The sequence below is a fragment of the Astyanax mexicanus genome, chromosome 22 (assembly GCF_023375975.1).
Source record: "Astyanax mexicanus isolate ESR-SI-001 chromosome 22, AstMex3_surface, whole genome shotgun sequence".
NCBI classification, from domain to species: Eukaryota; Metazoa; Chordata; class Actinopteri; order Characiformes; family Acestrorhamphidae; genus Astyanax; species Astyanax mexicanus.
In genome coordinates, this window is record NC_064429.1 from 17,313,815 (window position 1) to 17,336,320 (window position 22,506).

Here is a 22,506-nt window from a genome sequence, read left to right on the forward strand (position 1 = left end):
TCTAATGTGTCATTAAAATAATAGATTAACTTTAAAATAGTAAAAAAAAAAATACAGTAATAAATAAAAAACAAGTACATAATAAACTAAAGGTTTCATATATATGCAAATGACTCGTTTCATGGCATTATCAGAAACTAAGTCCACATATTTATTACCGAATGTTTACTGGGATAAACACATCGCCATCTTAACATCTGTGGATCTTCACATGGTGCTGTGCTGAGCTAACCACAAATCTGTGTGGCACAATTATTTTGGCACCTCTATTAATTACCCTGCATCTAATGAGCAGATAAATCTCTAGCTGAGAACATCAGCTGGAGGAGCGTGTCTTGGCACAACGCAGGCGTGAAAAGAGAGAGAGATAGAGAGAGAGAGAAAGAAATAGTAAGAGAGAGAGAGAGAGAAATAAAGGGCATGTGGATGAAAGTCAGAAGGCACTGGGATGCTGAGTGTGACGATGTTGAGGGCAGCTCTAATTGGAGCTGGTGGGTGGGTGTATGGTGGGGTGGGCTGTATATCAGGAGTCTGTTTATTACCTAAGGAACTCTGGCCGATGTACAATGAACAGACGCGCACTCAACTGAGCTCAAGCTGAGCTCTTTCCACATCTGTTCACCAACAGCGTCCATCTTTAATCATGCGCCGACATCATCCTCCCACCAATGACCATAACCGATTGAATTAAATTACATTAAATATTCTGCTTTCGGGATCGACAGATGCTGACTGGCTCAAGCTCCACTATATACAGTATCAGATCTGATCACAAGATCTGCTGCTGGTTGCCAGTTATTATTAGAGCGGTGGAGCATTTTTAGCTCAGCAGTGGCAGTTTGTTGCTAGAGGTTTCACGCAGATCAGAGTGATATGAGATAAGAGTGGTGGACAGCCCAAAAATATCCAGCCAAGAGGAGCTCCAAGGGACCAATCGTACTCCCTGTGCAATGCTCCTTTATGTCTAAAACACTAACGCTAAAATAGCTTTGGAGTTTAGGAATATATTTACGCAGACGGGTGTGAGGTTCTAGAAATGGTGGTGGTAAATACAGGTATGCCACTGCCTTATTAAAACCCTGACAACAGTCAACAATCAGGCGCCCAATCCTATCTTTCGCATGCTCAGTATGTGTATGCCCCCACTTGTCTCACACACATAAATAACCGTGATGCAAAACATTGCTGTCCCTTGAATCAGCTGCTAGTGTACTATCACAGCGTGAGCACACTGTAAAGCCCGAATAAGTTAAATTTACTCACAAATTCTGAAGAAACTGGTTGCCTTTAAAAAGTTAAGTAATGCGTAATGAAAAATTAAGTTATCATAACTTAAAACATCAGGTTATTCCAACAGAAAATGTTGTTATACATACATACATAAGACCGGATAAGTTGAGTTTACTTAACGTTTTTCAGCAGAGTGGCTTTACTGCTCCTTGCAACCTCACTGGTAGAATTCTTACACTAAAAGCTGTGCCTAAAAAGTGAAGCTACAAGAGTTTCCAATAAAGTGACCAAAAAAGTAAATGATTAGCCAGGCTTTAGCTGCTAGCCTTCTTGACTTGTACACTAAACTGCATCCATCCAGAACTTCAAAGCAGAACCATTTCAGAACTGAAAAATCATTCACATTAAAAAAATGCTTTATCAATCAGAATCCAACTTCAGAACTTCATCAAAAGCTCTTTTTAAGTCTTAACAACACACACACACACACACACACACACACTCCCACACTCTTGAAGTTCCCTCACAAACAGACGTGAGGTAAACCTGTTGTGTAAATCCACAGACACCGCCTCGTCCTTCACTGCATCGATTTAGCCCGAAGCCCAGCGGGCTAACAGGCACGATCGACACGCAAGCCGCTAAGCATCGCATGTGATTAATAGCTCTGATAGCAAATGCAGAGAAAGAAAAGGAGGAGAGTGTTTTCTCGAGGAACTCTCCCGGGAAGTGAAAATCCAATTATCTTCACACAATCGAGAGCAAGGTTCATCTCGCCTGTTGTTTTTCCTGTCTTTCCTAGCTTTTGCAGCCAATTAGCATATGGTCGCAAGTGATAAGATATGTGTAGGCCGTCTGCAGACAACTGACTCTGAATTTCGAGTCATTGTTGAACTCAGACAAGCTCAGACTCATACTGTAATCCAGTGTAATATACAGTACTATACTACTGTGCATCATAGTCTTACTGAGTGTGACATACTGTAACCAAGTGTAACATAGCCTATTTTATTACACTGCAAAATACTGTAACCCAGCACCTTGTAACAGTGTAGTATACTTTAAAAGTGTAACATATTTTAATACACACCAGTGTATTAAATCAAGTAAAACGCACTGTAATAATGTAAAATGCTGTAACATTGTGCAACATATTACAGCTCTGTGCAACCATAAAAGTGTTATATCAGTGTTACATACTATAAACCTATAGCATAGTGTAACAGAGTATCAGACTGTAAAACGTAATGTACTGTATCCTAGTAAAACATACTATAATCCATTGTAACATACGTAATTGCACTGAAAAATACTGTAATACAACACACTGTAACCGTGTTATATAATGAGAGTAGTGCTGGGTGGTATAGCGGTTCATACGGTATACCGGACTGTAAATATGTATGTATGCATTTTTCACACACCGCCACACCACTAGAGGCGCTGCATAGAACAGCACCACCAAAGAAGTACACTAACAACAGCTCAGCTCTGGTGGAGTCTCACTCTGTCCTGCCTGGAGAAACATAAGAACAGAACACTTGGAGCTTCTGCTGCTGCTCCTTGCAATACGAGTAACTATAGCCCTTTAAAATATATTAATAAGGTAGCTTGAAGGATAATATTAATGCACACTGAACTGAATGTATTTTTTAACTGGAGAATATTGTTTTGGAACTATTTAAAATATTTAGTTTAGTAAAGGAAGCCGTGTTAAAGTTAAATGTTGGAGTATCTCTATTATTTACATTCTTTAGCTGTGTTTCTGCTAAAGAGGTCTGATTTCTTTATATATTGTGTCATTTTGTGGGATAAAATAAAAACTATACTAATCAAAGCCTTAATTAAAAGCCTTAGTGTTTAATAGTATATGTACTACTAACAGTACAGAAAGTCATAAACGTATAAAAAAGCCCAGTCATGCACAAAACATTAAATAAATAATAATAATAATAAAAATACAGTGATATACCGTGAAACTGTCAGAATCTTGCAAAATATTGCAAAATCTAAAAATTGTGATATGCATTTTTGGTCATACCACCCAGCACTAAGTGTAATTGTAACATACTTTAATACACCGCAATATATTATGCCACTGTGACACATGCTATAACAGTGTAAATATAAAAGAGTAACACATATAAGTCAGTAAATCTGAGTTGAAAAGTGTAAAAAAGTGTAATATACTTTAATACACTGCAATACTATGACCCGGTGTAACAAACCACAACCCTATAGCATAGCATAACACATATCAGTGTATCAGACTGTGAAACTTACCAGTACCTAGTGCAATATATGTTAAGACATTGTAATATTGTGTAACACAATATAACATACTGTACCGAGGTTAAATGTATGGTATTATACTATTAAATAGATATAAAATTTACTTATATCCCTGAAATAAATGCATTTCGCTTAGTGCATAATTCTGAACGTACGCACACACACACACACACACACACACACAGGGCTTAACAAGATGCTTGTTCTCTCTCTATAGTCTCTCTACTCTGTTCAGGCTTTCAGATTCACAGCTGGCTTTATTTCCCGAGAGATGGACCAAAACAGATAGAGAGATCTGAAATATATATAACATGTACATACTGTACCAGTGTAGTCAAAATACAACACTGACTGGCACTGCTTCAACAACACACATAAACAATTCATAAAATGCTATTTTGCTGTAAAGCGAAGAGGCTTAGAGTTACTGTTATGTCTGTAAATTATTAATTAATTACACTTTTTCTTATTTACCAAGTTTTAGACTTTTTCTTGGCTTTTTATTTTAGTGTAAAGCTCTGAAAAGCAAAAACATGCCAAAATTTAGCATGGAAAGCCACAAACATTCATCTATTTAAAATAACCCCTCTGGTCTCCACACGCTGGACGCACCGGACGTGTTTCTAATGATGGAGCACACACTGCCACTGACATTTGGTGTTGACGAGTGACTCGACTCGGCTCGGCGCCACAGGGGCCCTCTCAGTTGGAATATTGTGCTCACTCTGCATTCCTATTTCGTCTCGTTGGGTAGATTACTCTTCAAAGTGTGCACAGAGTTACAATTCAAGAATAAACTTTACTCCCAGTGAACTACAGAAAGAGGAACTTGGAATGTAAAACTTAAAACAAGAGAAAGTAAAATAAGTTCATTATTTTTTAGTTGATTTTAATTATTTCATAAAAATGTGTCAAAATGCAAGAGGAAGAAAATTAACACCACTTTAATAATTTAAGGTCTGCTTGAGTAATGATTCAACAAAGAGTTGATAAGTGATCTCAGAGTTTTCCCTGGATAACAAAGTTACAGTAAATCCTATTCAGTCAGTGACCTTTTATTAATCCAACAAGCTTCTTAAATTTCCAAAACTCAAAACTGTTCCAGCCATTTAAGCCTGAGAGTAAGTTCAGAGTCTTTTTTATCTATATGCTGAAACAAAACCATGTTTAACAATACTATACAATACTATAGTGATCATGACTCACACCAAGTCGTTGCATCTACTCTCAGTGTCAATTTTTTCAGCTTCACTGAGGAAATTGGAGCACATACCACCATACCACTAGGGGCACTGCAGAGTGCTGTGTAAAACAGCACCACAAAAGTAAGCACAGTATCAGAGTTCGTTAGCTAACGCTAGCCAGTTAGCATAACAAGGTAACAATAAAAAATTACCTGTTTTTTCTAAATACTTTATTATGCTCTTTTTACCCTGTTCTTTAATGGTCAGGACTCTGTAAAACTATTACAGAGCAGATATTATTTGGGGGGTGGTGGGTCATTGGTGTGTTAGTAGTGTGTGTTGTGCAGGTTGTAAGAGTTGATCAGATACAGCAGTGCTGCTGGAGTTTTTAAACACCTCAGTGTCACTGCTGGACTGAGAACAGTCCACAAGCAAGAAATATCCAGCCAACAGCATCCTGTGATCCCTGATGATGGACGAGTATATTATTTTTAATTATTATTGTTAGTAGTAGTAGTAATATTTAATAGTATTACAGTGGTGCTTGAAAGTTTGTGAACCCTTCAAAATGTTACATAGTTCTGCATAAATATAAAACCAAAAACACTATCAGATTTTCACACTGAAAATCCTAAATGTAAATAAAGAGAACCGAGTTAAACAACTGAGACAAAAATATTATATTATGCAAAACATAGGTCTCACCTGGATGGCATTCAGGGCAGCACTGCCCCTGCCGAGGCACAGCGAGGGTCCCGGCGGGGCAGGTGGGGCAGGAGCGCTGATAGCAGGTCACATGGCCATCCCTACACTGACACTCCCGACACGGCCCATCACTCACACTCTCCAGGTTCTGAAACACACACACACACACGCACACACATACACACACACAGAGAGTCAAAATGCAGCATTAATATATCAATTTTATATTTAGTTGAACAATCAATTCAACCAAACAAAACAATAATCAACAAACATTTCTCACTTGTTTTAAAAGTTCATTTTAGATTAAACAGAACTTTAGCAATATAACATTTGTTAGTAGAACACTTTTATATTTTGGTTAACTAGTGTTAACAAAAAGAATAAGCATTACAATAAATTTTGTCTATAAAGAAAGTGTCAGCAGTATGTGGACAAGCATAAACAATAAAGACCAAGGGCCCTTTTATTGCTGGAAATTACTGCAATAAAAGCATTTTTATAAAGGTTAGGAATTAAACATTTCAGGCAGGAATAGTATGTACAGTATGATATAGTATTAAGCTGTTTTTAAGAATTTCTGTCTGTGTGCCTAAACATTGCAATGCATATTGTATAAAAAGAGGAAATGTCTTTAAACATTGCGCAGCTGGATTTAGGGTGTGTTGGAGTGTCTTTGGTATCTTGAGGGCGCAAAAAATTCACCTTGCGTGGTTCAAAATGTGCAAAAGGCCTGTACTTATTCTCTTAATTAATCAGGGTTGTGTTGTGGGCGTAACGTGAAATAAACCAATCAGTGTGCTAGTTGTCATTCCCTGACTTTAGCACGTTGATATCTTAACAGTGTGGCGCTTTTGACTGTCTCAGCAGAGGATACTGACCTGTGCGTTCAAGCTGTGAAGATACTCCAGCAGCTCATTTAAGGGAACAGAAATGTTATTTAAATCTTTATTCTGTTTATTGTTGAGTTAAAAGTCGGATTTACGCTCTGCAGCTTGTTTATTTGTGTGTGTGTGTGTAATGAGTGGGTGTGTACACATGCTGAGGGCACATAGTGTGCATGGTGCTCCTGCATGGCTAAGATAGGATTGGGCGGCTGACTGTTGACTGTTGTCAGGGTTTTAATCAGTCAGTGTATTTCCTGCCGCCAAGAGAGAAATACAGAACACACCAGAACACACCTCACTTCCAGACCACCGCGCCCATCAATGTAGATTTATTCCTAAACTCTGGTGATATTTTAAAAGGGCGGGTCTTGCGCAAGATGTACAGTAAGACCTATATTTTTATCTAATATTAAAACCATATCACACAACCCTATTATAAATCATTCTCAAAGGCTAACTGTTATCAAATTTCAGACAGGCAGTGTACTCTATATATAACATTTTCTCCAATGAACTTAATGAATTGTTCTTCAAAGTTCTACTTACAGCAAGGCGTCTGAAATTCTTCACATTGGATTTCATTCCCTAAAAGAAAGTTACAAGAGGCAGAAAAAGATTTTTACTCTTATTAAAAAATCTCATACTTTCTATGGCTGTAAGTATAAAATACTTATGTCTTTTTCTCCATACCTCTTTCTCCGGGTGAGGGAAGACACAGGAGCTGACCGCAGGCTTACACTCCGAGCAGCATTTTCCATTTAAATACACCAGCTCTTCTCCCTGGCAAGAAAAAATATAAATATATTAATTTCTATTCTGTTTGAAGCACAACCTGGAAAGTGACTGAGCAGAGTCACAAAGTTCCAGACAACTCAAATTACAGTACGAGTGCCTGGTGTGACCCGTGATATAACTTCTCAGCTGGCTGTCTGGTGATGCTTTGCATTCAGAGGAGAGTCACCCCGAGTGTCTACCGTGTGACCCTGCCTGATTGCCTCAGCTATCATCCTTTTAAAGAGAGAGACGGGATCTCATTAAAATTGGAAACTGTGGGGTAATAGCTTTCTTTCTCGCTCTCGCTCAAACGTCGTCTATCCTGGAAGCTGATGATTTGTCTTTCTAACTCGGAGCTGACAAGTATCCGACGCGGCACAGACAAATCTGAACGGAAAAGCAGCCACCTTCAGCATGAAAATAACAATTTCTCCAGTTATTGTGTTCTGGGGATATCCCAACTGAATCATTTACAAGCTTCAAGGATCTTGGACACATTGCAATCTCATGATGAATGAATGAATCATTCATACAATCTGGAACACTCACAGCTTCAACTCTTCAAGGCATAGATTCAACAAAGATGTTCTGGTCCATGGTGACATCCTGCAGGTTTTTTTTATGAACTAGTGATACACAATATATTGTTTAAGCATCGTCATCACCATGTGCACATGCGCAATAGTTACAAAGCAGGACATGCAATGTCACTTAAGGCAATTAAACCAAACACGTCATGTTGCCATGTTTTGATTCTTGACACAAGGAGCTTCATACCCCTCTAGAACCTTATTTGAACTCTGTGATATGCCATGGTAATCTGTGTGGTTTTGTGGCCTCCAAATCTGCCCATCACTATTCCTCCAGTCCAATTTCCACACCTCAGGATGCCATGTATAGAACACAGCAGCACACAAGCAGTGTACTACAGGTATGAAAATGGCCGAGCTGGCGGTTTTTCTGCTGAACAGGTAATCACTGAGCTTCAGTAAGGTTGCTGACCATAGATGGGTAATTTATCACTGCAACTAGCATAAAATATATGGGCATTTTGGACACTGGAAAAAGTGGAAACTGGACTCCTGTAGTCATCCTGTATTTACAAACTCTCTCATTTATTACTGATTTTTTCACTTTTTTTTTAGACCTGGAGATGTTCCCTCAACACAAGCCCTTCCCAAGCTGTCCAATTTGTCCTCAGGAACACCGATTTGGAGCAGCAAATGGCCATCGGTGCTTAAATCTTACTGACAGGGAGCACTTCAGTGCTGCAGAGCAGCAACTCAGCAGCAAACACTCAACTAAACACTTTTGCTGACATGAACTCTTCAGAAAACAGATGCTACACAAATATCACGAGAAATAAACAAGCTGCTCAGGGTCACACTTTCAAATTCACCACTTTTAACAGCTTATAAAAGATCCTGACTTACTCTTGACCTCTGATATCATCTTCTATGCTCTTATTCTTATTAATCCTTAATACTCTCCTTCAAGGTCATGGCAGTAGATTTAGCTCAGGTTACAGGTATAAAATATGTCTCAGGATGGAATGCACTGATATTTAAGTGTTAAATAATTTATTAGAATAATATAAGACATGACAAAAAAATCAGTTAGAGCTCTCTCTGCAGTGTGATTAAATGAGGTCTTATAATGATTTAATGTGTATTTGGCAGAGGTACTAAAAAACTAGTAAAATCTGACGCTCTTACCCGTGGGCACTCCAGCCTGGCACATTCTGCGCTCTGGCACAGCACCTGGCCGCGCTCGCACGTGCAGAACTCGCAGCCTGTGCCGTTCCACATGTCTCCATGGTAGCGGACTGCGCCCTCGTACTGGCAGCTGCCTTTGCTCGACGCACACTCCTCGCAGCACTGACCCGGCCGCTTCACCTTCATCTGACCCTGAGGAAATACATACAGTATGATGCTCTTAATAAACTCTATAGAAAGTAGAGGGTATATATTAAAGGTCACGGGTTTAGAAATATATCTCTTTGCTTCGCCCACTAATGTGCTTTACACAGCAACCATAATGAGGCTGAACAAGCTTAATGGAATGTTTAAAGAATGCCCAGAGTAAAGCAGTTGTCTTAAGTGTTGGAGCTAGAAGAAATCTGAGGTTGTACACTGTAAACCCATATGTTGTTTGAACTTAAATTGAACTTTAAGTCTGTTTTACATAAAATTGGATATATCTAAAATATTTTGAGTTAGCTGAACATTTGTGGGCACATATATACATTCAAACAGCGATCTTTGAGTTAAACTAACTTATAATAACTGAGTTTAGTCTGTTGCTATTAACAGCTTCTTTTCCATTGGCTTCTGTCACAATCTATTTGCATACTGGGTGTGTCCAACTGTTTCTGACTAACACCCACCATCAGTGTGTAGTGAATCCCCCTGGGCTACCTTAGAAATAAATAAAGTTCCTCTTTAGTTGTAATAACTTGATGTTTTAATTTATGCTATCTCAAGTTTTCATTCCCCATTACTTAAAAACAATTGAGCAAACCAGCTGCCTTAAAAAAAATAAGTAAACTCAACTTATCTGTTCTTACAGTATAACAATAATAACAAAGTTAAATCAATTCTCCCTTTAGTTGTAATAACTTGATGTTCCAAGTTATGCTAACTTAAGTTTTCATTACCCATTCCTTAACTTTTTTAAGGCAACCGGTTTCCTCAAATCTTTTAAGTAAATTCAACTTATCTGGGCTAACAGTGTCAGTTCAATCTGCAGTGAAGCCACAACCATCCACAGCTGAAAATAACTAGGAATTAGTGTTCCCCTCCAAGCGTGTTTAACTGTATCTGTGCAATAAATTTGCATTAGCAGCAGATCAGAAAAATATATGAATATTGAGCTTCAAGTGAGAACAAAAGCACCTGGAAAGCTATACTTTAGTGAGTACACCCTTCTTATTTTGTAAATATTTTATACAATATTTTATTTCTTACAATATCAGTAACTTTAGCACTGTTTCAATATATTAATACTGTAGAGCGGAAAATAAATATTAATGCACACTGAAATAAATGTATTTATTAATTGGAGAACCAAGGGAATTGTGACTAAATAAACTGATAATAAACAGCTGCTTAAATACTTTAATGCCTCTAATGGCTTCAGTAATAACACACTGTAAATGTATATTAAACCTGTGTCTTATTTGTACAATAAAGCTTTTGAAAAATATATATTTTGAATACTAACATCTTGATTATTTTGGTTCATTTATAGTATTTATGGAACTATTTAAAATATTCAGTTAAGTAAAGGTAGCCGTGTTAAAGTTATTTTTGTAAATATTTTATATTTTATCTTTTCATGGGACAACATAAAGTAGTCAGTGTACAGCTTGTATAACAGTGTAAGTTAGCTGTGCCCTCAAAATAACCACTGGCATCAAAAGTGAGTACACCCCTAAGTGAAAATATCCAAACTGTGCCCAATCAGCCACAAATTTCTATCCTCTGTGTCATGTGACTTGTTAGTGTTTTAAGATCTAATACATGATAAAATATGGTGATTTTCTATCATTCTCTCACACTGGCCCCTGGATATACAACACGGCACTTCATGGCAAAGAACTCTCAGAGGATGTGAGAAGCAGCATTGTTGTTGTAAACCAGATCACAAACTGTTGCCAAACTGTCTCAGGAGATAGCTACTTATCTGTAGTATAAGTTGTGAGGTGTTATCTTGTGAGTGAGGTATCAGATTTTGAGTGAGGCCTCATACACTGTAGATTGAGTGGAACATTGTGTTTTCAATGTATGCAGGTATTTTAACATTCCTCAATTCCTCAGTGTCATGTGTATACCTGGAATATATCTTAAAAGGCATTACCACCCACAGTGGACAGTGGAAAAATGCATTGTTACACTTATAAAACTCACTACAGCGAAATCTTCAAACTCCTTTTCTTGTTCACAATCATAAACATCACTGTCATACTGAACAAGGCCGAGTCCAGCCTCTGACTTTTTTCTGACCCTATGCTTTATTTATTACAGGGTGAGATATGAAGTTTTGTCAGGAAAGGTTTGTGGCTGACCTTGTCGCAGTGCAGAGGGGCACATTTCTCAGTGTGACACCGGGACTGTCCGCGGTCACACACGCAGGTGGTACAGCTGTTTTTCTGCCACTGCTGACCGTCCTGGAAACACAGGGAACACAGTTACAGGGTTAGGAGTTCATCAGAGACCCCTGCAGGGGGGTTGGGGATGAGATAAGTCTCAGAGTTGATTTAATTCTGCTGGAGGTTTTTTTTCTGCCCTGAACAATAATGCACAGCAATAACACAGAGACTACAGACAGGCTCTAGAATACACTCTTCAAAATAAAGATGCTACAAAAGAAAGAGAGAGAGGTTCTTTTTAACACCTATTTATTTAAGACAGTATTACATTCATTTAGTGCCAGTTATTATTAAATAAATATACAAATGCTTCTAATGCTAAAACCTAAAAGGCATATTGAACCCAGAGGAAAAAGTACTTTTGTGATCTCACTTTCATTTCATTTAGAGATGATCTTTTAGATCACTTTTTTTTATTATTTTGTATTTATTAGGATTTTATATGGTGAACAGATTTTTTTTAGTAAAGCCATCATAAAGCTGCAGATTTAATCAAGAGTAAGAAACTAAAGCTTTGTGAAATAGTCTTCATCACAGGATTAAGCATAAAGATTCAGCATAAGAAGCATCTTATCTCATTGTTATTTATGACTTCTCTCTTAAAAAGTAAAAAATACATAAAAAAAATATAAAAAAGAGAGTGCTCCTGAATCTCTTAAAAATAGAGATTCAGGAGCACTCTCTTTTTAATTTTTTTTTAATGTATTTTTTATTTACCCAATCCACTCATTAGGACTCCCCCTATCACTAGTGATGCCCCAACACACCTTGGAGGAAAGCGCAGCGACTCGGTTCTGGTACATCAGCTCACAGATGCCTTGTGCTGTGGACATCACCCTAGGAGTGATGTGGGGAGAGAGAGCGCCATCTACCCACCCGGAGGGAGCAGGGCCAATTTTGCTCCCTCTGAGCGCCGGCAGCTTGATGGCTGCATGAGCTGCATGAGCGGGGGTTCAAACCTGCGACCTCCCACTCATAGAGACAGTGCTTTAGACCGGTATCTTTTTGATTGATAAAAGATTAATACGACTAGTCAGACATTTTGAATTATTGCAATTTTTTTGCAGTGAAACCACGTACACAGATGTATGTGAGAAGTCATATGATAATATTTATAAATAAAAAAAGTACAAAGGAGCCTTGAAAGGAACACAAACTTTGTTGCTAACTTCTCAGACACAGTATACAGTAGTTCTACTCAGCCCTATCAGCAGCTCACACTGCACCTGGTTTCCTTTAATGAAGGACTGATTATATAAAGCTTTAAAGCTATAAAGCAACATAATAGTAATTATAAATACAGAACCACAAAAAAAATGTTTAAGTTACACACTTTCCCTTATTCATTACATCTTTCTTCACCTCCCTCTCTCTGCTGCTGCAGCTCCGTGGATCTTTTGATCATCCATGCTCACGTTTCATTCTATATGTGATCCTAGATAAGGTCCTCTGAGGAACACCTCCAGTCCCTGTTTGAGCTTCTTTATTCCCCTGATTAGACTGCTCTTCACATCTGATGAGTTGAGTTAGCTCATTATACAAGCACTGTTCAATCAGTTGTAGTCCTGTACCGAGCTTTGAAAACCTGACCCTGGATTAAAAAGATGGTGTCAGCGTGTGTTTGCTATCAAAACCACAGGAAAAGTATGCCTTGTGCAGCTCGAAACACGCAAAAGGCATGTGCAAATTCTTTTAATTAATCATGTGTCTGTTTTAGGCGTGACATGCAATAAACCAATCAGTGTGTCTCTTGTCATTCCCTTTAAGAGCTAGGTGGGCTCTGAATGGCATATTGCTATTTTAAACGCCGCAGCTACCTGGATTTGCCTAACACTTCTGAGCAGAGAAAACTGACCTGCTCCTTCATGCTAGGCTGTTGGGGGGGAGTGTAAGATAGCAATGAGCATCATTACGCACCTTGACACACACTGTGCTGAAAGCATACTACATCTAATTAGAGGATTATATACAGCTCTGAAAAAAAAGAGATCACTTAAAAATTACTTAATTTTATTTTACCAAAATAAAAACCTCTGGAATATAATCAAGAGAAATATGAATGATCATAAGCCATCAAGCCAAGCTGAACTACTTGAGTTTTTGCACCAGGAGTAAAGGCATAAAGTTATCCAAAAGCAGTGTGTAGGACTGGTGGAGGAGAACATAACTCTTAAAACTTTATGAATATGAACTTTGCATTATTTGAGCTCTGAAAGCTCAGCTATTTTTTCATTTTCTGCAAATAAATGCTTTAAATTATAACCTTTTTATTTGGAATTTGGGAGAAATGTTGTTTGTAGTTTATTGAATAAAACAAAAGTGTTACTTTTACTCAAACATATACCTATAAATAGCAAAATCAGAGAAACTGATTCAAAAAATAAAGTGGTCTCTTTTTTTTCTGAGCTGTATTTATTCCAGAACAGTATTTATATTTGATTTAGCCAGAATTTTGAATTTGTTGTGCAAAAACAAATATTTCCAAAAAATTCTAAAGATATTTAAGGACCAAAAACCTCATATATGCACAAACCTTCAGACACTGAAAATATACTTTAATAAACAAGGCCATTTCATGAATTCTGTTTACCACACTGGAGTGTCCTGTTCAGTGGAAAACACTACACTACACTACACTTCACATTTTGTACCATGCTTTCTGCTCTCCTCATGTTTGTTGAAGCGAGCTGCAATGCTTAAGTATTCCTTTTATCTCCGTACGAGTGAGTGTGTAGTGTTCTGGAAAATGGTCAGCGGGGTCTATGTGACTGTACATGTAAAACACAGGTGGGGCATGGTTGAGAACTATAACTAAATTCCCTTTAATGCCTCGTTTTTCCCCCTCCTCACTTCAAAGACTAATAACCCCTGTTTTCTCCTTCTCTCTTTGTTCCTCTACTTTTCCAGTCATCCTCATCATTATCCAGATTTGTACCTTGTATTCTTTTCCAGCTGCTATGCAGGGGTTTGAAACGCACTGAGGGCAGCAGCGTCCAGGCTGTATCACCAGGTTCTCATTCTGCAACAGACAAACAGAAATATGTTCAGAAAAATTAAAACACAGACTTAGTGTAATTTAGTACTATAGTGCATCTAGACCAAAGTCTTAAAGGGGCACTAAACCCGCTTATTTTAGATGACTCCATCCTAAGCTCAAATTAAAAAAAAAAAAAAAAAAAAGGGTTGGGAGAAGCACTGGGTGATGTATGGGTTTAGAGGCAGGGTTTTTTTTGGTGTGTTTACACTTGCATTGTTATGTGGTTTGGTCTAATCCAGAAAGTGCCTCTGAAAGTGCAGTGTGCCTCTGATAGCGATGAGATGCAGATGGTTGGATGTCACCAGGGGGAGGGTAGTATTATTAATTGACTGATTTGTATATTTTAGGGTCCGTGTACCAGAGTACACAGACACATCATCCTCGCCTACAGGACAGTTGAACCTGTGAGGGCGCTGCAGAGGCAGAAATGAGCCTAATAAAAGCGAAAGCATTTTTTTAAAGGTTAGGAAATGTTTATTACATTTTTAAATAGAACTGGTATGTTTCATTACTTCAATTCAGCTATTAATGGAACAATATGGTTTAGGGTTTAGTGCCTTTTTGAAGGAATTATGCTGCATTATGCTGTGCTGGGACTGGTGTATATTCAGTTACTATTTTTACTCAGGCCTTCATCAGGGTTAAAAGACAAGACTTCCTAGTTTTAAAACATACCTGATTAAAAAAACAACTGATGAGAACAATCCAAGTACTGAAGGTCACATAATCAGCCAATAAGAATCTCAATTCCACAGTGGAAATTAGAAACTCTCCAATCTCCAAGTTCTGCTGTTTTTTTTTTTCTATTTTTGATCACTGGATTTGTTGCCAGGTATCTTGTTGTACAGTGAAGTTGACCCAAATCCATCCAACACTTTTAGCGATTATTATTATTATTATTTTTATTATTATTATTATTATTATTATTTTTATGTGCATAAAATTGTTTATGTGAGTGGATTCAGTTGCTGTACTGACCGGCTTGCATGTGATTGGTGGACACTCAGCAGTAGAGCACTGTGTGTTTCCATTCTGGCATACACACTTAGTGCAGGGACTGGGGGTCCATTCTTCTCCATCTCTGCGCTCCTCTCCCTCCCACGAGCACGAAGCTGTGGAGAAGAAATGCAGGCGTTAGTGCATGTGTGTGTGTGTGTAAAGTACTGATATGTAGAGTACCAGTCAAAGATTTGGATACTGGAACCTGATTGGATGGATGTTGTATTTTTAATGATATAGACATTTTCGGATAAAAGTACCTTTAGTGTTTCAGTGACACTCGCGGATCCAGTTAGAGGTTTTTTTTTTAAAACCCACAGGGTGTACAGAAAGTAAACAGCAATGAGTATATAACGCCAGCAAACAGATACCTGGAGGCAAAGACCATAACAGAGTCGAGAGGCAGTCCAATGGTTATACACGAGGCAGGCAGTGTCGGAGGTGATCCAAAATCCAAAACGTGAAACAGTCCAGGTAATACACAATAAATCCACAGAGTAGGCAAGGCAAGAATCGTCGTCGAGAAACAAAAGCAAGGTCATACACAAGAAAAACAAACACTGAGAGTAACGCTTTGTAAAGTGGGCCAAACCAGGCAATACGCGGAACAGGTGTGTGTGTGAGCTGTCCTTTTATACTGCAAGGGAATGATCTGTATTCGGGACTTCCTGGTCGGGGCAGGTGAGGTGTCACGTGATCGGCAGTGGGTGTGATGTCAGTGGGTGGTGCATTGTGGGTATTGTAGTTGTCTGGCTGAGAACCTCCGTTGGAGTTAAGTGTGAGAGCAAAGGAAGCGCCTACAGTACCAGACGTGAAAATACCATAAATAAAAATTGGCTATGTTTGTATTCATATCTGTCACACCTAGCCGGAGCTTCAAAGTTAAGAGGTCAGCCTCCCTGGACTATTGAGGCAGACTCCGCCCTCAATCACACCTGACCTGGATCTGATTTTGTTCATTTGTGGCTCTATATATAAATACCTGCACTCTGATCTATATACTGGTCTCTGCCTCCTCGTGAGATAATGCCACTTGTTGGCATTATTGTGCATTGTTTACCCTGTTTTGTATTTCTGGATTTTTTTTTTACTCTTTGCCTGGTTTACTTACTCTGATTTGTGCTTTGTGGTTTTTGTATTAAACATTCTCTCCTTTTGTATCCCACTACTTTAGGTATCAGCGATTAAGTTTAGCCGCGCTCCAGATATTCTCCAAGCCATTACGTGGCGGGCCACAAAAAAAATTGGGTACCACTTTAAAATAAGACTACCTTTATAAAGAGTTTATAAATGGTTAACAATTAGTTTATTAATGGTTACTAATTAGATTTTAAATGTCTTAAAAATCATTAATAATCAGTTATGTGGCTGTGAGTTCACTATTTGGCAAACAACAGGTCTACATACATTTCGATGTATGTGTTATAACCGATTATTGATGATTTTTAAGGCATTTACAACCTAATTAGTAACCATTAATAAACTAAACCATTTATAAACCCTTTATAAAGGTAGTCTTATTTGGAAAATGAAGTGTAATACAGACTAGCAGATCTCCATGTTGAACCCAATTGCAGAACAGTTAATCTCAAACAAAAGCTAAACTAAGCTTTGAAAATGGATAACAAGTATCAGAAGCCAAGTTTCTTGCCTGTGTGATTGGCAGATCATAAAACAGGATCATGTCGCTCAGCTTAAACAAGACTCTGAACCAAAGTCTCAGTTTTACATTTGAAGAAAAGGCTCTTTATAACATCAGTTTATAAAAACTTCTGATGGTACTGTATACCTAAAATGTGCAAAGTAGGCCCATTACAATAACCCTTGTGTGGTGTTCGGGTCTGTGGGACCCGTTTTCATTTTTCATTAAATGATACAAAAAAAATATTTTTTCTAACTCAAACTCATTGGCATTGGCTCATTTTTTGTGAAAAATATATCAATATATCAAAACAAATTTTCGATAAACACACACTGTACCCCCCCCCCCCTACACATTTATATTACATACAGTATGCTTGGCCAAGGGCTAATAAACATTGCTTAATTTGTAAATTTAAAACTAAACAAATTTTCTACTCATATCTTGAGTTTAATTCTTTTACATTTTATTAAAAAACTAATAAAAAAAGAGTAGCACTTTTTGAAAGAAATGTAACATAAGAAAGGTAAAGGGCAAATATTAACCATGTAAGCTGTTTATATTGCTTGCAATTTAGGTGAAGCAAGCATGTGTAAAGCATTTTAATGTAAAATTGCTTAATTTTGCTGAATTAAATACAAGTAACAAAGTAAACGAGTAACAAAAATATGAAGGGTTAAAAAAATGTTTTGCAAACGATATGTTGTCCCAGAAATGGTTTGCGATAAACGATATCGTTGGCATTTTAAGACCACTGTAAATGGCACTAATATAATGATAACATAATATCATAACAAAAGGAATTACACCCTTTTAAAGACAATAAACTTTCCATTTCCTTTCATTCCTGCAGGCAGAACAGTGGGTCCGCCACATACCATGAAGTGCAGCCCCGGTCTGTCCCAGCTGGCCCACGTTGGACCAGCATAAAGACTTTACCTCAGCCTTAACTCGAGAGATACGCTGACAGTGACAGGAAGGCTGAGGCAACACAAACCTAAGAGACACAGCGGCACTGGGCTGTTACCATGTTTCTTTAAATTTGTTTTTGGTGTTGATGGAGGCCATTTTTCCAAATAAAGGTCAGTTTTGAGTTCACTCCCTGTGTCTGTGATTCTCTGTGCTTCTGCGCTACCTGGTCATGCCTACAGTCACAATATATGTAGGTGCATTTTGTAAGTGCAAACACAATTGACGATATCACGATTATTAAAATGATTGAGGTCATGTCCATTTATTGAGCGATAAGTCGATAATGTAATTATATTGTAACAGGCCTAGCGCAAAGCACTACAAATTAAGGTCAAATTTAAACATCCACAAAGTCTGTTACACTGTCACACACAGCAAAGCTGAGCTTAATGAGCATTACAGCTAATGCCAATGTAAACAGCAAAGTTTTAAAACTTATAAATAACAGCTCAAACAGCGATCAGTGGTTACACTGGTCTGAAGTCAGGCAAGGACAGAGCACAGCAGCCCTAATCCCTCTCGGGAGGATCCAGCATGAGAGGCAGCGAATACTCTGAGACAGCTAAAGCTACAAGCGCAAAGAGGCTTTGCACTCTTCGGTGTGGCAACCCCGACAAGAAACATGTCTTATGCAGAGACATCCAACCAACCAAGAGACACCATTAGCTGTTAGTTACAGCGATGATGCAATGCCACTATTTTATTATTTATTTTTATTTTACTGTTTTCTGACGCTGCTACCCAAAAACCCTTGGCCTTGCTGAAACCACTACATATATTATGATATCTACTATTTAAAAGCGTACCCATATTCATATTAAAGACCTACAGGGGTTGGACTATAAAATTGAAACACCTGGTTTTAGAACACAATAAATTATTGTGGCGACAAGACAGTTCTGGTGGAAACAGGAGAGTTGAAGTGCACTGTGGGAAGCCGTGGTTTTATGTTTTTGGGATACAATCCGGGTTAGCACCTGAACATCCCTTTCAAACAGCTTCCTCTTACAGCGTCCACAGTTAATCCTGTTGGATGTGGTTGGTACTTCTTGGTGGTATGCTGACATTACCCTGGATACCGTGGCTCTTGATACATCACAAAGACTTGCTGTCTTGGTCACAGATGCGTCAGCAAGACGTGCACCAACAATTTGTCCTCTTTTGAACTCTGGCATGTCACCCATAATGTTGTGTGCATTGCAATATTTTAAGCAAAACTGTGCTCTTACCCTGCTAATTGAACCTTCACACTCTGCTCTTACTGGTGCAATGTGCAATTAATGAAGATTGGCCACCAGGCTGCTCCAATTTAGCCATAAAACCTCCCACACTTAAGTGACAGGTGTTTCAGTTTCATTGTCCAACCCCTGTATATTGCCTCAAATGAATGAAGTTTCAAAAGTATCGATATTTTGACTTGAAAATCGATTTTAGAGCATAAAGATCTGGTATCGGAGTTATTGATATTTCAGTATTGATCAGCGCATCACTTATGGAGACACATATGCAGCTGATTCTCTTATGTATTCAAAATCACACTGTGAGTTTTTGACTGATTGGAATCCACCTCTCGACCTTTGTCTTGACCCAGTCTCAGCTAGTCTTGGTGACCGCCACAATGTGAAACTGAAACGTGAGCCCCCCCCCCAAAGCTCTCAGGGATGTGAGAGGTTAAATGGTGTCAAATGCGGCTATATCTGTTACACTTGCTGCATAGAGGCTATTTTAACTCTAGTGTTTTCACTCTGCTGTTGGAGAATCCCTGTTGCTCTTCTCTCCTACCTCCATTTCTAGCGCACTTAGGGCAGCACTCTCCGGCTGGGATGTACGGGCTCTGTCCGCTCCCACAGCTAAGCGGAGGGCAGGCAGGAGGGACGCAGGTCACTTTCCCCAGAGAGCATGTGCACACAGAGCACTTGGACTCACTCCACTGGCTGTCATGCTGTAAAGAGAGAGAGAAGAACAGAGAGCAGGAGAGGTTATGAGGTTGTGGGAGAGTGGCTGTTCGCTTATACAGCATGAAGGCATCATGGCATTACGAATAGCTGAGGATAATGAACATTACTGAGGCTACTGGTTTCAGAAACTGAATAAAGCTTTAAAAAGAACCCAAATTTGTTCCATGTCTTTCCTGGTCTGGATCTCTGTGCTCTATTTTTTCCTGTGCCTGGGTTTTCTCTTTTCCTAGCCGTGTGCTTTCTAGCTCATGGCCCTCTCTGTGTTCTCCTTGTCTTTGCCTTTGTCTTGTATTTGCTCCCTGTGTGTTATTAGTAGCACCACCCCCTTGTTACCTGCCCCCATGTGTTTCCTGTTACTTGTGTGTGTGTGTGTGTGTGTATATATATATATTTGGTTCAGTGTCTCTTGTCAGTTCTTGTGTGTTGTAGGTTTTTCTTTGTTTTCTGTCTTAGTGTATTTTTTTGTGTATATTAATCTAGTTACCAGGTCTGTTTATTTTTCCTGTTCTGTGCTTATTTTGGTTTATTTCAGTTTAATAAATTTAAAAACAACACAAGAAGTAAAAGTAGTTAGTTTTGTAGTACTTGTAATTAGAGTCTGGTCTTAGATTTAAGAACGGTCTTAAGACCATAAACCCACAATCTCATCTAAACCTAGACTTGGTCTTTGAGGTGAAGTAGAATTGTCCAGCCACGTACAGCCAAGTACAATTACTAAATATGAATTCAACCAGAATAAATTAAACATAATTTTCTTAGTCTGAGTAATATAATAACAAAGACCTTTTGTAATATGTTTGTCTGCATGTCACTTTTATTGCATTAAGCATAGCAAGCACCTTCACGTACATCAGTGCAATATTGTATATTGTATATATATATATATATATATATATATATATATATTGTTTGTTATGTCTGAAACTCCATGTTTTCTATACATAGAGTATTGTGAAAAAGTAATCACCCCCTTACAGAGTTCTTTTGTTTTTGTTTTTTTTTTGCCATACTTACATTTTTCTGATTATCAAATAAACTTTAGTATCAGATGAAGATACGTTTTTAAATGATGACTTCATTTATGATTTTAAACCGGCCGTTCATGCTCAAAATTCCTCAAGTGTGTCTTAACTAAAACAATTCTGTAAAGAACAGTGAGAATTCAATTAGTGGGCAAATACTTTTTTTACATAGGGCCAGGTAGGTTTGAATAGATTTTTCTGTAAAAAAAATAAAAAATAAAAGTGCTTTTTATACTTACTCAGGATATATTTGCCTGATTTAAAAAAGTTTTTCTTAATTTGAAAAAATAATGATAAAAAGGCAAAAATGAAAGAAATCTGTAGGGGGCCATTTACTAAGAACATTTAAGAATTATATTTGCACATACAGCTCTTAAAAATGATGAGTTTCTTTGATTTTACCAAATTGAAAACCTCTGGAATATAATCAAGAGGAAGATGGATAATCACAAGCCATCAAACCAAGCTGAACTGCTTGAATTTCTGCACCAGGAGTGGCATAAAGTTATCCAAAAGCAGTGTGTAAGGAGAACTTGTGGAGGAGAACATGCCTAAAGATGCATGAAAACTGTGATTTAAACCCAGGGTTATTCCTCCAAATATTAATTTCTGAACTCTTAAAACTTTATGAATATGAACTTGTTTTCTTTGTATTATTCATTTTACTCAAACATCTACCTATAAATAGCAAAATCAGAGAAACTGATTTGGAAACTGAAGGGGTCTCTTAATTTTTTCCAGAGCTGTGTTTTAAAAAGCATTTTTGCTTTATATTGATTTGACAGGATATGAGAAAATGAGTTGCTGTCTCTTAAGCTTGTTAAAAATGTTCGGTTAAGTAATCTGCTCTGTGGTTCTGAAAGTTTGCGTGAACTTTAGGCAAGTTAATTACGGAATTAGGCCCCTCTGCCAACACAGCAGGCTTCCCTAAGCAAATGCCACTCGAGCTGGAAGCTACACCGCCAGAATCTTAAACAGCGCACCGAGTGGCTTGTTAGAGGGACAACTCGGACAAACAAGAGTTCCAGTGTGTCAGGGAAGAGTGGGACACTAACAAGAACGCAATTGTCCATCAGCTGAGGCAATCAACCACTCAGCACCCGGCGAGAAGCGGCAGGAGCTGCCAGGAAACAAGACGGGCGGCTTTTCACTGGGCCTTGTCCGCAGGAGTGTCACTTACCCTGTGCACTGCCCCCCGGTGCTGGCAGGAGCCGGACGACTGTGGGAAACACTCCGGACAGCACTTGTTGGGCGGGATTCTCAAGCGCTCGCCCTGGGAACACATCCAAATAGCCACGTTAGCATGCTAGCATTATCATTATCATTTGTACGAACCACTAATTAGAAAGTCAAAATGAGATATTGATGAATAAGCAGACATCAGAAAAGCTAATTGCTCTCAAGGTCAGGAAGAATGATAAGTGCTTTATCATTGATGCTTCAGTGATTCAATGATTCAGTAAGAACAAGACCACTTGAGTTTTATTGCACTTTAAATGGAAGCCATTGGAAAAGTTGCCAAAAGCATCGATTATTGACTTTGCCTTTGAGTTCCTCTAACAGAAGCCAGATAAAAAAATAAATAAAAAACAAGAAATAAATTTATCAGACAAATATAATGAGCCTGCAGCCCCCATTTCCTAGAATGACAATG

At 38.2% G+C, this 22,506-nt stretch overlaps 2 protein-coding genes across 3 annotated transcripts in view; one reads left to right on the top strand and one right to left on the bottom strand.

Moving 5' to 3' along the window:
- Positions 1-22,506, top strand: part of LOC125786735 (cyclin-dependent kinase 5 activator 1-like) — an 832,135-nt gene that overhangs the window by 675,120 nt on the left and 134,509 nt on the right. The window lies entirely within an intron of this gene.
- The window catches only part of fras1 (Fraser extracellular matrix complex subunit 1), a 248,149-nt gene that overhangs the window by 158,111 nt on the left and 67,532 nt on the right, over positions 1-22,506 (bottom strand). For both annotated transcript variants that reach the window (XM_022664877.2, XM_022664876.2), the window contains exons 4-12: positions 22,033-22,125; positions 19,655-19,814; positions 15,238-15,371; positions 14,158-14,241; positions 11,139-11,240; positions 8,788-8,979; positions 6,989-7,078; positions 6,845-6,883; positions 5,412-5,559 (exon numbers count right to left, since the gene is read on the bottom strand). In XM_022664877.2, coding sequence (XP_022520598.2) covers positions 5,412-5,559; positions 6,845-6,883; positions 6,989-7,078; positions 8,788-8,979; positions 11,139-11,240; positions 14,158-14,241; positions 15,238-15,371; positions 19,655-19,814; positions 22,033-22,125 — 1,042 coding nt within the window. The remainder of the gene's footprint in view (positions 1-5,411; positions 5,560-6,844; positions 6,884-6,988; positions 7,079-8,787; positions 8,980-11,138; positions 11,241-14,157; positions 14,242-15,237; positions 15,372-19,654; positions 19,815-22,032; positions 22,126-22,506) is intronic.